General features: G+C 43.3%; 1 protein-coding gene across 1 annotated transcript in view; it reads right to left on the bottom strand.

Annotated features, from left to right (window-relative positions):
* Positions 1-17,499, bottom strand: part of wdr11 (WD repeat domain 11) — a 42,396-nt gene that overhangs the window by 17,300 nt on the left and 7,597 nt on the right. Inside the window, exons 7-12 of the mRNA XM_076076537.1 lie at positions 17,001-17,103; positions 16,002-16,200; positions 14,897-14,997; positions 11,652-11,828; positions 5,710-5,794; positions 2,312-2,418 (exon numbers count right to left, since the gene is read on the bottom strand). Of these exons, the coding sequence (XP_075932652.1) occupies positions 2,312-2,418; positions 5,710-5,794; positions 11,652-11,828; positions 14,897-14,997; positions 16,002-16,200; positions 17,001-17,103 (772 nt within the window). The remainder of the gene's footprint in view (positions 1-2,311; positions 2,419-5,709; positions 5,795-11,651; positions 11,829-14,896; positions 14,998-16,001; positions 16,201-17,000; positions 17,104-17,499) is intronic.

Raw genomic sequence — 17,499 nt, 5'->3', positions numbered from 1 at the left:
CCACCGCAGCAGCACATTATGCAGCGCATCAAGGTGCCCCCCTTTAAACAAAACAAGGACACCCTTCAGGTGTATCTTATCACAGTTGCCTAAGGAAGTGCTGATCTGATTTTGCCGAGGACACTTAGGAAGGCGGCCTGCTTAAAATGTACAAGTGACACAGCTGCCTGCGGCGGTTTGGGCGAGGCGGGGGTGACCTCCAACAGTTTTGTTGAGACGGCAGTTGGTGTGTGCCAGAAGGGGACGGCATAGCTAAGCACATGGTGTAGAGAAAACTTTGGTGCACTAGAAGCTAATGAAGCCCTCTTCATTATTTCCTCTTTGGGGCAATTATCTCACTCTTCAGATCATCAGCCTACTGGCTCTAATCATGTGTGTCATACGTGCATTCTCAAAAACACACACACACACACACACACACACATCTCGAGGTCCTCAATACGCAAAATGGGGTCAGGTTTTTTTTAATCTGCTGTATGCAAAAGGAGGCGGGTGTGCTTTCTGGCAAACACAGTCATGCTCTTCCCTTTCTGTGGCTGATTAGTGGAAAGACGTGTTAAAGTGCTGAGCTGATTACGCATGTATAAATAATATTATTATTATTATAACATGTAATTATCATCTGTACACATAAACGTTTGTGAGCTAATGCAAAGCACGTATCAACACCAACGTCCCCCGGTTACTGCAGCACGATGAGAATCCGTTCACGGATAAAGAACACAATCGTCGCTGCAGAGACCGGCTATCATCACAATCGAGTAAGACGAGCGAGGAAGATGATTTTTCATCCTGGAGTCCCAAATCTTATCAGAAAATGCTCCAGCTGTAAAGGGGCACAAAGTGTCTGCCTTAGCGGATTAGTCTTACTTGTGACGAACAGAATCCTTAAGTACAGAACTATCTCTACTTTGGAGCCGTTTCTATTTGATGACCTCATGCAAAGATATGCTCACTTCCCCTCAATGAATTAAGACCAACGAACATCAGCTCAAGTAAGGGGAAACGAAGTTGTGCAAGTCTGAATCTGGTTCAGGATTACATTAAATTATATCAAAAATACTATGAGAACATCTGCAACTCAAATAGGTAGGCTGAAAAACTATACCCCACGGCTACTGTCCTCTGTTGAAAATCACAATGTCTATTTATTTTATTTCTAAATAACTAAATACGTTGCAACCTGTAAATAAGACATCTTGACAGTTCTCGTGTTTCTCAGTTTAGATGGAGCTTAGCGAGCTCCTCCTCCTCGCTTCCCCTGTGATCTCGGTGCTATGCTGAACACGTCACAGACCTATTGTGTCTCCGTGAACACACACAGATTAAAGTGATACTGATCTTTTTCACATCCAACCCTGAGTACGACAGACACAGAAACATGCGTGGATCAGGGATGTGGGACATCACACCGAGATCCCCACAGGCTGTGTGCACTAGCAAGCAGATACATTAGCAGTCAAGCACACCGTGGAAAATCTCAGGCACTTTAAGTTACTCAAACGAAAAAACAATTAAGTATGCATGTGTGTGTGTGTGTTGGAAGGCGTGTCAGCCTGTAACCAAAGCTAATGCCGCGGACTGTTAACTTTGACGACTCTGGTGCTTTTAGAGAGCAATTAAAGAAGGGACTTACTCCCGCCATTGTTCTGAAAGAGCTGAGGATAAAGGCTCTCTGACCCAACCATCATAGTGCGCATATTTCTTTGTGACCATGGAAACTTCCCAAGCCAAACGCCTTAAGTGTAAAAAGTGTGAAGCAGACCAACGAGACAAAAACACGAGAGATTTGTCAAATAATGAAAGTGTTCATCAACTATTTGTATCCGAGATTGCATATAAATATTCATTCTCATACATCTAAACTAAAAGATGTTTTATCCGCTGGAACCCTTAACCATCTCTTCCTGACCACTCATTACTTCATCCTCAGGTTCTCTCTTTCCACCTTCAGGAGAAAGTCGAAAAACACAACGGTCACCGCTGGTGCAGTAATTCTATAGACCCGTCACCGGCAGGGATAGAAGTCATGATAGGATCTCATTTTCAGAGCTAGGCCCTCCTTGGTGGTTTAGTTTGGACCTATTTTGGAGAAGTGTGTAAGTATCCCCTGGAGGAGAACAATAGGAGTCTCTTAGAGAACCACATGGACAAATGAAAAGAAAGAGTGAGAGACTGACTGATGTCTATTTTCTCTGTTGTTCAGGCAGCAGGAACCTCAAGAAAAACAGAAACTTCCAAGAACAAAGACAGGTGATAATATGCGTGTGTGTGTGTGTGTGTGGGTGTGTGTGTGTGTCTAGCCTCTCACCAGTAGGCAGGTCAACATGCTGCAGTTCATTTCGCACCAGGCCCATGTTGTTGGGAGCAGAAGTGGCAAACGATAGGAAACTGGTAAGACTCACCCATTCAATCCCCCTGTGGAATAAGCACACACACACACACACACACACACACACACACACACACACACACACACACACACACACACACACACACACACACACACACACACACACACACACACACACACACACACACACACACACACACACAGGTTTTAGTTAAATTAATAATATTGCTATCTAATACACGCAGTCTAGCTGTCAAATATTCCTTCACTACATTCTGTAATGAGACACCTAAAACTTCTAAATCCATTGGGAAGGTGTAAAAAAAAAAAAAAAAAAAAAGGAGAAAAATTCACAGCAAATCAAGCCAGCAAGTGTGAGATATGAATATTTTGGAGAAGTGGGCCCAGCTCAGGGAGCACAAACTCCACCGTAATGAGATGGTAAATAGCCACATGATTAATTAGTCAATTTCCCCACTAAATGTAAATGAGATGCTAAGTAGGCAGGCCTCTTTTGGCATGGCTGTGCTCGGGCAGGGGATGCTGGGCTCATTTCCATCAAGCACCTCTGCTCTCTCCACCACAGAAAATTCACAGCTTTGATCTTAATGTTGTATGTCACAGCACTGGGAAGAAAAAAACCAGCAGTGCTCTTCTAGAGCCCATACAGGAGGAGGGAACATCTAATGGAGGTGTTTTCAAGAGAAAGCCCTGATCTGATGGAGCTACTTTGATGTTACAGTCTGGTTCAATGGGTTAATGTACGGTTGTGTTATTCCTTTATTTTGTCACTTTTTTGCTTTATTTTTGATGGACATATCAAAACACAGGGGTGTGTAACACGAGGGGTGTTCAGTAGGTGCTGGGTGAGAGACACATACGCCCATAAGCACAGGCAGATGCGGACATTTGAAGAAACTTGCTTGTGTTGCATGGCTCATTAAAGTTAGTTGGAGTTCTGCATTTTGCGGACACCAACTTCTCTCATTAATTAAAGAGAGCCTGGCTCTGCTTGAACGGACGGCGTTTGCTCCCAATCAATCTTTTAACAGCATTAATTGATTCAATCTCGTGCTTAATTAAACCTGGTGAAATAGTTGTGCTGCCCGTTGGAGAATACTAACTAATGAAGCACAGCCTGCTCTTTGTTGATGTTTGGCTGTTGCAGCGTGGGGAGCTCATACGGCGGGTGCGGCGTTCTTTCCAGTGTGGTCCGTCAGGCAGACCATAATTAACCAATACATTGTGCAGAGGCATAGCAGGACAAAGCAATTTAATGTATAACAAAACCACACCGAAACAAAGCTAGATTTATGTCGCACATCACTACAATGTATCTTGAATGGACCAGTTTTGTCGCTATTACGATATACAAACCAAATAAACCTATGATCCTGGTGATTCATTTGCATAAATAATAATAATAATAATAATTTGCCTTTCAATAGGGTCCTCGCACCAATCAGTGCTCTGGCCCTGTTAGCTGGTGTTTTTTAAATATTTTGTATCAGTACATATGAAGGCATAGGAGACTGCATACCATGTACTCTCCCTTGGATTTCTCATTTATCTCTGTAGTAGCACTTCAAAAATACCTTTTGTGATCCCAGAGAACAAAGATATTCTTCACACAATAACAACTGTTATCCAGACAACAGAGAAACAAATACTTAAATAATAGTCGACTGAGCATGGAGGCATGACGACACATTACAAGTATTGAACAGAATCTCTACAATAGCTTCAACATGTATGGGAGAGTTTCACAACTCAATAGCTCTTAAATGTTGTGCCAGTTATGTCATCAGCTCTTAGAAATGATCATCAGCAACTGTTCATTACTACTCGTGTTTAGAATTTCTATTTTTAAATGCTCGGTTATGAACAGAGAAAGAAAGCTTCCTAATATAGAGTTCTGCTTTTCCCTGAACGGCTCCTTTGATGCGTTATTGACGGGTTCATTATGTAGCTACTTAGACTTCAGGGAATAGTTTAGTGTTCAGAGGTTTAAGGAACATTTAGATTCCCAACATAAAAACATTAAGTAATGTGTTCTGAGTAACAATGGAAAATGGTATTTATATGCAGAATGCATTTCACCCAGAAATCCATTGGCCTTTTTCCCTGCAGACATTTTGGTCGATTGAGATCGATTTTAGAAAGTCTGGACAGCAAAAAAACATCACGAGACACCATTTGGAGGAGGTTTGAAATGTGATTCCAATCAGATTTCAACAGATGAGTCTCAGTCCGGACGCTCTGGTCACTAAGAACGGATTTTAAAGCGTGGAAGCGCCAAGCAGAATCCCTGCTGCTACTAGAAGAGCGCTATGGCACCAACAGAGGACAACAACAGTCCGTGGAAAAACTCCAAAATCCCTTTCACTCTCACTTTCGACTGCTCCCCCATTTTTAAATGATTAGGTCCTAAAAGTTGTTTAAAGAATCCAGAGTTATTTCCCTTCCTCCGTTCATGTGAATGAGCCCTAGAAAGAGGCTGGACCGACGGCTGGGAGGCGGGGTCAAAAGAAAACGCTTGTGTGCTTGCTCTATTGGGTCATTGATGCAGAAGGTCGCCGTATGATCTGGATAGTTTTTTAAAACTCAATATATTTGTAAAGCCCAAAAATCACAAATCTGCCTCACAGGGCTTTACACTTGAAATGTGTGAGAACGATGTATAGAGAGCACAGATGAACTTAGTAAAGAAGATCTAGAAGTTATGTCGTTGTCCTTTTGTGGAGATCAGTAACAAGTGGTTTTCTTCCAAATGAATCGTGAATTGGCAGCGATTGTATGTTTGTCACTGTTAACTGGACAAACACAGCACTACACTTACTGTTTCTGAGTGTTACATCAGCAGCCTTGGGCAGATCTGCAACATTGGACATCCCTAATTTAACACATCGTCTCCTTCTCTCTGCCCCGAATGAACACACAAACATAGTAAAAAACAGGCCTTGTAATGCCATTGATTGAGTTGTTGTGATTGATTTGTACGGTATGCAAAGCTGGTCCCATTTTTCAAGTGCATCTAAGCTCCCTCCTGTTACATTCAGTTAGTTGTTGGGCTAAACATCCCGAGGCATCTCTGCAGTATTTTTGTCAGCTCCTTGAGACTGTGTGTCTGAGAAGGCACTCTAATTATGTGACTGCCAATTGCCTCTGCAAACTCTAATGAGCCCAAAAAACAATCGCCTCAAAATCAACCCACCCTCGAGCTGATTGACTGGCCCACAGGGGTTCATCTAATGTGTCAATCTACAGATATTTCATCTAATGTGGGAACTGAAGCGCTGACCCTGGGGACGTTCTGCCTGGTTGTACATTGAACTACACAGAAACAAAAATCTTACCTGACTTCACAGGAGTGCACACTGAGCTCTTTGTGGAGAAGACCACTGGTCAGGTTATAGACCAGTACAGACCCATTGCTGGTGCCTGGGAAGAGGAAACAAGAGGAAAAGAGCAGTGCATAAGACACATAGGACATAAGGCTTACAGTTACTTAAGGTAGCAGCATCTACCCTCCAGCAGGATCACAGAGACGGTGTGACAGGGCGACACCTCTGCGTGTTCCCCGTCACTGCAGTAGGTGTGGATTGAGGCTCCACATCAAACCCGTGTCACTCGGCTCACAGCCTGAGAACATCTGCTGCTGGGAAAATACAGCTCCAACCCCCCCACCCAAACTCCATCTGATTAAATACTGCCGCTGACATTTGACACTCTGAGGAGGTTTGACTAAGTGATGTTTCTTTCACATTTGTTCATACCGTAAGAATTTTTTTAAAATAAAAATCAAAGCAAAATTGACAAGTTGTTTTTTATGTTTACCAATCGGGGGGCATAACAAGTTTAAGTTACGACAAGAACTTTCATTTTGTGTTGATTTTGGCGAGTCCCTGTGTACGAAAGTGGTAGTGTTTCCGAGCACCAGTTACTCATTTTACTGCTGCAGGGGTCCGACAGTCTAATACGCGCAGTCCTGGTTCTGGTTCTCCCGTGCCTCCCTTCTTTCCAGCGGGCCCAGCAATACAGCCTTGGTCTCCAGAAGCGTGGTGTCAGTGTTTGCTCCCAGCGTGGAGCAGCGAGTCGATGTTCTGCTCCTGGCTGGAGGAGGAGACGCTCCAGCAACTTTTAATCAACTTGCAACCTCGTTTAGCACATGGAAGGAAAGTTTTTAGCACCGAATTGAAAAAAAATAATTTTTTCAATTCTTCTGCGGATTTGAACAAGTAATGTCAAATTTAAGCTTCCATTTTGCTAGTTCATTATTTAATGTAGATTTGTATAATCAGTATTGTGCAGTGATTTATATTGGTGATTATTTGTAATATACCTTTTTATATTTTAACCAAACAAGTAATAAGAGCCCATATCTACACTTTCGGCTTCACACCGTAAAAAGCTGACAGTCTATTTAGACTATGAAAAATAGCTTTTTCCTGATTGTGTAGAATGTAATTTGCTTGTATTACATTAGTGGGGAAAATAAGCAGTTGTAAAAAACACAACACAATTGAGGTTATAACCTAAGCGAGGAAGCTGAAAGACGGAGCAATTAAAATAATTGCTCAATTCTGGAAGCATTGCAAAAAAACAACAACGCTGCAGCAGATGTGGAAGCCAATCAGAAGTCCATTCTCACGATGCTTTGATAGTGTTTAACAAGGTTTGGGGAAGTTTATGGTGAACACACGCAGGAGCACATCTACTGCTATGATTATCCTATTATTCAGGTTGATGTGTTGATGTGTCCCTCTGCATAGGACTGCTCAGTTTGCACTTGGCTTCAGCGAGACGACCACATGCTGACACAACATCTGGAGGTGGCCATAGGCAGCGCCGCATGGGCATCTGTGTGTGTGTGTGTGTGTGTGTCTTCCTGTACAGCTGGTAGATGGCAGGCATACAGGAAGTGGGTGGATGGAGATAAACATAGATACTTCTGTCCCCGAGTTGCCTCACAGCCAACATGTGTTTACTTTAATCAAGCTGATCAAGAAGAGGCTGCCCCTCCGTATGGTCTGCTGAGGTGAGAAATGAAAATCGTTGACTTTGATTCTGGAACGGATTCTTCAAATACGACAGCAAACAGAAAATGACCTCTAGTTAGTGTTAAAGCACTTGCGTGTAGGTGTCGGGAGGCAAATTTTGTTATGCTTCTAGTCTTTATGAGAAGCTAAGCTAACCAGCTGCTGGCTGTAGCTTCATATTTACCATACAACATAAGAGTGGTATTAATCTTCTCATCTTACACTTATAGTGTCTTTCGAAAAATGTGAAACTAGTCATTTAAATATGGCCAATGCTAACGGCACAATTAAGCAAACACACTTCGAAACTGGATCATGGCTAATCGTCTACACTGTAAGAGTTCTGCTTCATCATAATGAGCAAATCATTTGATCCTTGGCGAAATTATAAGAATCATTTTGTTGCATTTGGTGCATCGAATCTGATACCAATCCTAAATGTAATATGTTTCAACAAGAAGCACAGCTGATGACGGTGCTGAACGTAACGGATATTGCCTTTGACAGACCAATGGAGCTAAGAACAAGAATTAGTCCATGGGAGAGTTGTGCTGCTCTTTGAGGTGCATGCCTCTGTAGCTTCCTTCATCTCAGCCGTTTATTTCTCACATTTTGTCAATAACAAATTTATGTTTTTGCTGCGTTGATACTTTATCACACTCTTAATGCGGTTTCTTTCTGTAGATCCAAACAATGCAGCAAAGAATAGCTGTCGGGTGAGCTCGGATTAATAATTAGACATGCCACCCACCCTCAGATGATTAGGAAAGGATGACAGGTTGTCAGTGTTTGTCTACACGTCACTGAAAAGTAAGGCTCTGGGCCTTGTACCTATCTGTAATGGAGCTGTCAGGTCATAGCGTTACAGACAGAAGACCAGACAGCGTTGCTTCTGGGTAGCTCGGCTGAATGCACAGCCTCTGTAACCTTTCCCTCTCTCAGTCATCCCGGGCAAGGAGCCTGAATGACAGAGGGGGAAAGTGAGAGAAGGAAATAGAGAAAACAGAGATGGGAAACCCTGCCCTTCTGTCTAGCTGTAATCAAACTTCGGCTGCCCCCCCCCTGTGCTTTCACACCTTCAGCAGTGAGATCCCATCTCTTGCTCTATTTGCACCTAGTGGAAGGTGTAAAAACTCGGCTTCCTTCGGTTGTTCTTCCGACTGGTGTCGCTTCACCGAGACTCGAGGAGTCTCCCTATTAACTCCACTACACACTAGGGAGAAACCTAACGCAGACCCAAACAGAGGCCGAGAAACAGAGTGAGCCGTGTCTGCCAAGAACTCGGCCACGGATCGCTCTGGATTTAATGATCAGGTGTATTCTCTGGCTCTTGGTAAACAACAAAGGTGACAGAAGCCAACGCCTCCCAGAACAGCTGTCACAATACCAACCTCGGCATCATTACCGAGTAGGAGACAATAGCAATTGTTAACCGAGAATGTGTTCAATTTATTATTAATTGAAATATCGGATTCAAAGACTCCAAATGTGGCAGTTTCTTATGTTACGGTAACTTCTACCTTGTTGCATTAATATACTGTATGCGTCATTTTCAACTGTGCTAATACAAGAAATGAAATATATAAGCCTGAAGATACCATTTTAATTAAAGATACTTATACCTCCTCCACCTTTCAGCGTTATGTGCCATCCGCTTAATCCCCAATATATAATTATCCACTCCCCCAAACTTACTATTCACGGGACAGCTCACAGGAAGTGGAACAAAAGGCACAATTCAATAATGCAGCTTGCGAGTGTTTAACTACTTGACTCTGCAAACTGACTATGGGGACCTGACAAATGATAGAAAACTCAATCGCCCTGTTCTGGTTTTAGATTCAAGGCGCCACTGGGAGCCAGCTGTGCCAAGTCAACCGCACACCATCTGTAGCGCGGTGGGCTCCTACTGCCCCTCCGCGTCCACAGTTCACAAACTGATTGAAAAAAAGAAAAAAATGACAGGTCTGTGACTCACAAGTGTTTCTGAAATTGCTGCTTTTGAAAGAATGGTGGTTGTTGTTATTTATTTTGAGGTAGACACGCCCCTTCACTTAAAACAAAACACGCCTGAGACACATCTATAAATAACAGACGGAGGAGAGCGGCGGCCATCCCTCGAGGCCTTTTAGAGCCATCGCAGTCGTTAAGTAATAATGTGGAGTGAACCTCGGTGGTCTCTGCGTCCCACCATTGTGGACGTGATGCACATATCAAAGTGACAAATGGTTGTAAGATGTGCGAGGTTGACGGTGTTGCTATTCATCTGCTTGTGTCTGCGTGTGGCGATGTATCTTTGAGATGTGATTTATTTATGTGGGCTATGTCAGGGGACAGAACGGAGCCAATTCTTCAGCTCGACAACTAAACTGAAGGTTTGCTGCGTCGGGCAGAGAACAGCAGTACGTACGCCTGGGCGAGTGTGTGCACACAGATATTTACACACACACACACACACACACACACACACACACACACACACACACACACACACACACACACACACACACACACACACACACACACACACACACACACACACACACACACACACACACAGACACAATTCTGCTCTTAATTTCCCATTCAAATTGAAACTTTTCTAATGTTATGCGTCATTACTGTGGAGAAGATAGAGTAGCTTTTGAAGAAAATGGCTATGCTAATCTAAAACAAATGTCCTCTCTCTCGTCTGGCAGCGGCCTTTGGGGAGTAATAGCGGAGGCCGATATCTCAGATTAGGTCGACGCCTTTTGTATCGTTTGAGGCCGCACAGTCAGATTTAATGGACTGTTACTTACTGACTTTCTGTCTTAAAGAGTCAAATTCAAAGAAATGATTTGCATATTCTGACATTCTGATGTTTGCATTATATTAGAGGAATCACAACGTTTTTAAACTCAAAGATGAGAATTTGCAATGTGTCAAGATGGTTTAACAGAAGAGTCGGCAAGTTCAAGGAACACTTTGCAACTCCAAAAGAATATTTTTCTGCAACCTCAATAGCTTGCATTAATTGGACGACAAAGAGAATATTAAAAGCCAACATTTAAAGCAGCTTTTTAATTAAAACCTACTTGGCGTACTACTGGGAATTGCTTACCTGGAGATTCCGTTTGACAGGTCTTTTAGGCAGAGCATATAAATAAATATATCTAATAATTGTGTTGCTATTCTGAGGTAATGGCCTGCTTGGCTCGATGCCTGCCTTCATATCAGTAGCTGTTAATTTCCTGTCCCGTGATGAAGCAATGATTAAGGTCTGGCCCTGCTCTGTTCACTCTTTCCAGTGCAATCAAAATGTGGAGCTGCAGCTGCACAATCATCCAGCCCTGTGGCCTCCAAAGCACTCCTCACTCACCGGATGTGTTGTGCCGTCATCACTGGGCAGCAACATTTCACTAATCAAACCAGAAAAGCTTCTGCTTTGCAATCCGTATATATCTGTGGTTGTTACAGAGATGGCCTGATGAATGACAACCACTGAGACAGAGAACATGTGACAAGATAATTTACAACCATGGCAGAAATATACCCAACCAACCCGCTCTGAGTAACCGGGTCATGATTTCCTAAAAGAGACATTTGCTGTTGAGTTTGTCAAATGTATGTTTTTGGCGGTTTGAGCACCAGCAGCTGAGTGCCATATAGTTCCATTATAATGGAGACAAGGCAGACATCTTAACGGCCAATATCTCCAACACTGGCTCACTCGCATCTCGATTCATTAATAGGGCAACAGGTAAGAGGGTGAACAGTCCCTTTAATCAGTAATGAAGTAGTCTAAAAATAAAGGAGAAACCTAAAACAGATTTGAAAAAACTCATGATCATCATGGGAATGTGTCCCTTCATGCAACTGTGTAAATATAAATGCATGAATTCGTTGACAATCCCCCCATTTTTTAAGAAGTTACTGACACATACTATAGATATCTTACTCCAATTATCTAAAATATGTTAATACAGCAGGTCATATGCAGGCTAATGTTGTGCTGACATGCTACTGTTAGCAACATACTAAAGCCTACTGACTGGCTACCAGCTGAGCAAAGACTTCATCCCCGTCCTTCCTTAATCCATTGAAATGGTCTAGACCAGCAGAAGAATACAGCACAAGTGTTTAAACACTTCTCCTTCACAGAGAACATGCAGAATTTATTAGAGAAGATCGTTTGTTTGGGAATAGAACCCCCACCCTGCCAGTGGCAGTGCCTTGCTGTTCAGTGCGTTTTGTAGCGTGTGTGCATTGTTACCTACCTATAGCCAGCAGGGGTTGGTAGTGGTTGATGTTTTTGGTGGTAAGAGGTGGACACATGCGGAGGGCGAACGGTGGCAGAGGCAGACCGGACAGCAGGCCCGTCAGCAGGAACTTCAACTGGACCTCCTGCTGGTTGGATGATGGAGAAAGAGCCTCACCGGCTATCAAGGTCTGACCTGGAGGGTCAAAAACACAACACTCGCGACTTAATTAATGACTCAATAATATGAAACACAGTAAATCTAGCGTGCTGAACATTGCTACAAGAACATGAGCAGTGTCCATTAAGTGTCCCGCTTTCCTTCTATTTTCCATGGATCTAAAACCAGGGCATGCAATCTGCAATAAATCAGTGTTACAACGTGAACTGTATGACAAAATTACAGAGACAATTTATGGGTTTGAAGCTCCAATTAGGAACGTCCTCATATGTCCTTTGGCCCTGGTCCACGTCTTTAAATGTTGTGCTTGTGTTAATACAACCGAGTCCAATTTAATATTTAGGCAGAATTTAGTCAAGCTGATCCAATTTAGGTGAGAAGTCTGGTAGCTGAGTAAGTCTGCATGACTTTACTTGAATGGTTCCCTATAACTTTTCATATTCTGTTCTACAGGACTTTAAATAATATGTGCGGAGTGGTTTCGATCTGTAAATGTTTGGGGGGGGGGGGGTCCTGGACAGGATTTAGACGGTTACTCTGAAGCAACCATCCGTATGGATCTCTCATTAAAACTGCAACAGCTTATTTATCTGTGACAGTAAGTGGGTCACGCATTTGCAAAAACCAAACGTGTCAGAAAAATCAAATGCGAGCAAATGAAGCCAAACATAAGACACAATATGACAAACTATGACGTGAAGCTACCCGACGTACCGACAGCATTAACTATTGATGTGCAGCTCCTGCTACAACTCCTGATGAGGCGGCATATACGTCAAGACAGACGCCGAGTCCTGATTTTGTGCAGGTGCGAGTCATCGAGTGACACGGCGTCATTTGAAGGCATAAGTCGGGACATGTTGGAATAAACCTAATCTTTTGTAGCGTTGAGGGAAGTGTGCGGTTATCTCTCTATTCCCTCCTTCTTCCAGAGCTCTAGAAACCATTTGTACCAGAGCTCATTAGCCCAAAATAACACTTTCAACTTGGCTTTACCGATCTAATCCGAAGCCGTTCTTCAGCTGGAGTGGAAGAGCTCACATTATTTGACTGCAGCTGAAGCCAGCAGAAAACAACCAGTATTGTTTATTTCATTAAGGGCAGTCAGTTAATGATCTGAAAGAATTTATAGTGAGTTGAGACAATTAAGCCACAGACCAACATTTTACCCAGAAGAAGCGATAGGCGTTCTCTACTTAAATCTACTTTGCTGATTTCACCACATTTCTAATATCAGGCAGTCATAAAATGCAACATCAGTTTTCCCCATAAACACAAGCCCATGGCCCTTTAATATTTACAAAGACATAAACACACTCTATATTTACCGAGGGATGGATTTGATGGCAATGCTTTTCCCAATCAGACAGTTAATGACAAAATGAAAAACGTTCTAAATGAGCGATCCTCTCCTTTTGTGCATTTTCTGCAAAGCAGATTGGTGCAAATGCCTTGAAGTTATAATTGGTACCGGCTGAAAAATCCATTTGGTTTTCACTTCTTGCGCCATAATAGTCCACTTTCCGTTGGAAATGTAATGTCCCTCTATGTGAGCGTTCATTGCAGCTTGAAGACATAATAAAATGAGAGGAGGGCATAACTCCAAACAAACCAATACATCAATAAAAACATACGTATAACCGATCGTCACGAATGAAAATATGCAATGGAGGCAAATATGGTTTTCCAGGCAGCAGCTCTTGCCTGTAGCGATGATCAGTTTGCCGTTATCCGCCCGATGCTCTTCTTGTGTCGGCCTATCAGCATCACATTTTAACATCCAGCAACAAAATGTTGGAAACTGCAGGCCAGTGACGTTCGCTCATAACGAGAGCTTTAGTCACCAACTGTCAGACAAAGCTATTCCTACGGGCGGTAGCTGGCTCCAATCTGTGTGTGTGTGTGTGTGTGTGTGTAGAGAGACAGCTCTCCCCTTATCCCAGCATAACTACTACTGCTCCACCTCCCCAAGGCCCTCAGCTCACGGGCAGTTTGAATTTTACTGACTACAAGTGACAAATGTTTTAAAACAAAAATGAACAAAAGGAAAGAATCCTGCATCACATTACTATTTTATACCTACATTCATCTTTTGACAGGCAGCTCTGTTCTAAATCAACAGGGAGAAGAGAGAGAGCGAGATGGAAACACGTCATAAGCAAAAGGATGAGACGGTAAACAGAGAGTGAGAGAGAGAGAGAGAGAGGAGGCCCAAGCACCCACGGGACTCTTTGTGTTGAGCCGCTCAGACTGGGGAATAACGCCGGCCTGTGTAGAGCGCAGAGGAGAAAGCAGCAGTCACACATTAAAGTAGAGAGCCAACTACCTGAAGTACAGTAAAAGATATAAGACGGCCAGGTACACACACACACACACACAGATGTATGAACACACACACACACACACACAGCTATGTCTCCTTTCCTTTTAGTTTTCGCCTTACTTACTTTATTTACAAAAATAAAAGCCATCCTTCTATGGAAGAAAGAAATGATATGCCGTGAATAGAAAATAATTACATGTTTTGTATGTTTTCAGATTATGTTGAATTTAAATGCAATAAATCTACATATTTTTCCTAGTAATCACACACACAATATACTTGGCCATTTCAAATTGCAAAAAACAAATAATAAAAATGTTCTAATGTGAATTAGAAATAAACAATGACAATAACCAGAGGAGGTCGGCAAAAAGACTGAAAATGGGCCGGAGGTAAGGCCAAAGAGACCATGAAGTGGCAAAGAACAAGGCGGATGTTCTGCAGTGGACAGGTCAAAGCCCTGACCTAAAGCCCATAAAAGAATCGGTGAGCAAAGGTTGCTGTCCATCATCGAAAACCAACAAACCTCTCCCAGCTCAAACAGCTCCGCAAAGAGGGGAGAAGTCTCCAGATCCAGATGTGCAAACCTGCCCGTAAACACTGGTAGCTGCTACTTCAATGTATGAGATTTACACAGCGCGACACAACCAGGTGTGAAAACTTTGACTTTCTACCCACTGTGTGGGACATTTTGCCATGTTGAAGACCCCAACATGTGTGGTGCTCGCTAGGTGGTGCCGATGGCGATGTGTGAAATTACCGATCATGCTGTTGAGAGAGAGATCCTGAATCCTTTTCTGGTTTGGACCCAGCGGAGCTCCACAAAATGACACGGGGGTGTAGAGCGGCGTCAGGCCGGAACTGACAGAGGGGGAGAGAGATTATTAATCATACACATTTTTGAAAGCCTGGCCGTTATAGAAACCAAGAGAATGGAGAGTGATGAATGAATATTGCTTGTGCAAATGATAAATGATCGAACCAGAGGGAGACAGCCGTATTCATGGGGGACGACATGTCTACTGATTCCTTGTATTGATCAGAGACAGCTCAATAAAAAGAATTTAATTAAAAAAAACAAAAACAGAAATGATTGCTCGTAAAGGATATTTCCATAACTGCTGTGATGGAGCTTCTACAGCTTATGACTGAGCAGGTGGAACAGAGTGAAATGTTCCACTCTACACGACTCCTTTTTAATTTATCTCTACATGCTTGGCACACACGTGACTACACAACGTAACGGGAATTATTATTCGTGTCAGTATACCAAACCACCTTTATAGGGTTTGTTTGGGGACACCAGAGCACAAGAACGTTAAAACAACCACAAAGAAAGCGTCGGATTATCGATCGAGCGTGGTGCGAAAGACAACTGCCATCTTTGCAGTAGTCCCGAAATAGAAAGCCCATCCGTCTGAGACTGCAGAGCGAATGAATTCAAACAAGACTATAATAAGATCATTCATCACAAAGTGGCAAAAAGCTAAAGCATGCCGTCCCCTCATCCCGAGATTTCTCTTGTTCGCCCAAAATACATTCTGGTTTTAAATGCTCGCAGGCAGACAGACCTCTTCCCTGCCTGGCACAGGAAGCCAACTACAGAGAGAAATACACAAATGTCTCCTCGACTGCAGCGAGAGAGCGCTCCATCAAAGGGAAGCAGGGCTCATCACTGATAGCTAAACTCTGTGCACCCCCTACCTAGAAGACTAAATGTAGGTCAGAGGATTATGCAGAAAGTCAGTTTTTAAAGTATTCAAACTTTTAACCGTTACCTCTCCCTGCTATTTCAGCCACAAAAATGTAATGTAGCCTCGCAGAATTATCTGTGTGTGTGTGTGTGTGTGTGTGTGTGTGTGCACCTGGGATTGACGGCAGCCTTGCCGGTGTGGGCTTTGAGCTCCCACAGCATGGCTCTGCCGTCGCTGACCATTAGCGCAGCGTTGTTTTCGTTGACGGGACAGATAACCATGCGATACGGCCGGACTGTCTTGGTGACTCGGATGGCATCGCACTGAGAACGCAGGTCGTACATGAGCTCGTACACATTCTGATCGGGGTCTGGTGGAGAGGAGGATGGATGGAGAGAGAAGAGAGAGACATAGAAGGAGATAGGAGTGGGGGGGGGGGGGGGGAGAGAAATATTATTAGAGGGTCGGGGAGTTGACAAAAGGGGAATCAGAGCACAAATTGGTGAACACGTGAATGGAAGGGGACAGAAAATAAGGAGGAGAAAAGGAAGGAGGAAATATAGAGGAAGACATTGAGTAGATGTTATTAATCAAGGGAATAGAAGCAGAAAGACGAGGGGAAGTAGACAAGAGTGGGAGAAAGTGTGATTGAGAGAGCGGCGAAGATATTTTTGAATAAGTGAGAGGAAAGAAGAGGAACAGAGTAGAGAGATATGAGGAAGGATTGAAGGAGATAAGGAAAGAAGACAGGAAATAAGGGAATAAATGACATCACAAAATGGAACGGTAGGAAGAAAGAAAAATGAGCGTGGAAGAGATAGCAAGGAGAGTAGGAAGAGAGAGAGAGGAAGAGAGAGAGAGAGAGAGAGAGAGAGAGAGAGAGAGAGAGAGAGAGAGATTCGGCAACAATGGACTCCCATTGGCCTATAACACTAAGCCAGAGATAAATGACACAGTAAGGGGCTACATGCACTGAAACATAGAGAGCGGCTACAGGCTCTGACTGCTGTGCAGTTTGGCTCAATGGAGGATGACTGGGGGGGACATCACAGCAGTGAGAGTGGTTTGTGAGTGAGTACAGTACAGCTAACGTGTGTGTGTGTGTGTGTGTGTGTGTGTGTGTGTGTGTGTGTGTGTGTGTGTGTAAGTCTCCGTGAAGAGGTTTCATACCTGCCGCTTCCTCTGCAGTGGTGGTGGAGCGACACACTCGGAGGGTGATGCACCCGTTCTCATGGAGACAGTAGAGGGCATCCCTCTGAGCGCAGGGGATCACCTGAACACACAGAGAGAGTCAGGGGGAGCACTGCACCACATACGTGTCAAAGAAAAGTGACGTCTTCACATCGCTCCTTTCGTCCAATTAACAGTCCAAAACCCAAAAGAGATTCAATTCACAGTAAGGAAATAACAAATGCTCAAACTGGAGAAGCTGGAACTGAGGAAAGTTTGGTGAATTTGCTTGAAAAGTTCTTAATTAATTGTGAAAATAGTTTTCTGTTAATCGAGTAATCAATTGAGCACTTCAGCTCTAGACAGTATAAAGAAATATTACTCATTAATATACCAACTGACTCCATGTGATAATGAAAGTATTCCGGCTCAATGCTCTCAATGGATGAAACAAGCAGAAGGCATCCATTGTTGAGACGCTTGTGTGCACAAGATGAAC

Source organism: Anarhichas minor, unplaced genomic scaffold, assembly GCF_050575085.1.
Source record: "Anarhichas minor isolate MPS153535 unplaced genomic scaffold, ASM5057508v1 ptg000058l, whole genome shotgun sequence".
Lineage (NCBI taxonomy): Eukaryota > Metazoa > Chordata > Actinopteri > Perciformes > Anarhichadidae > Anarhichas > Anarhichas minor.
This window is presented reverse-complemented; position numbering and strand designations above follow the sequence as displayed.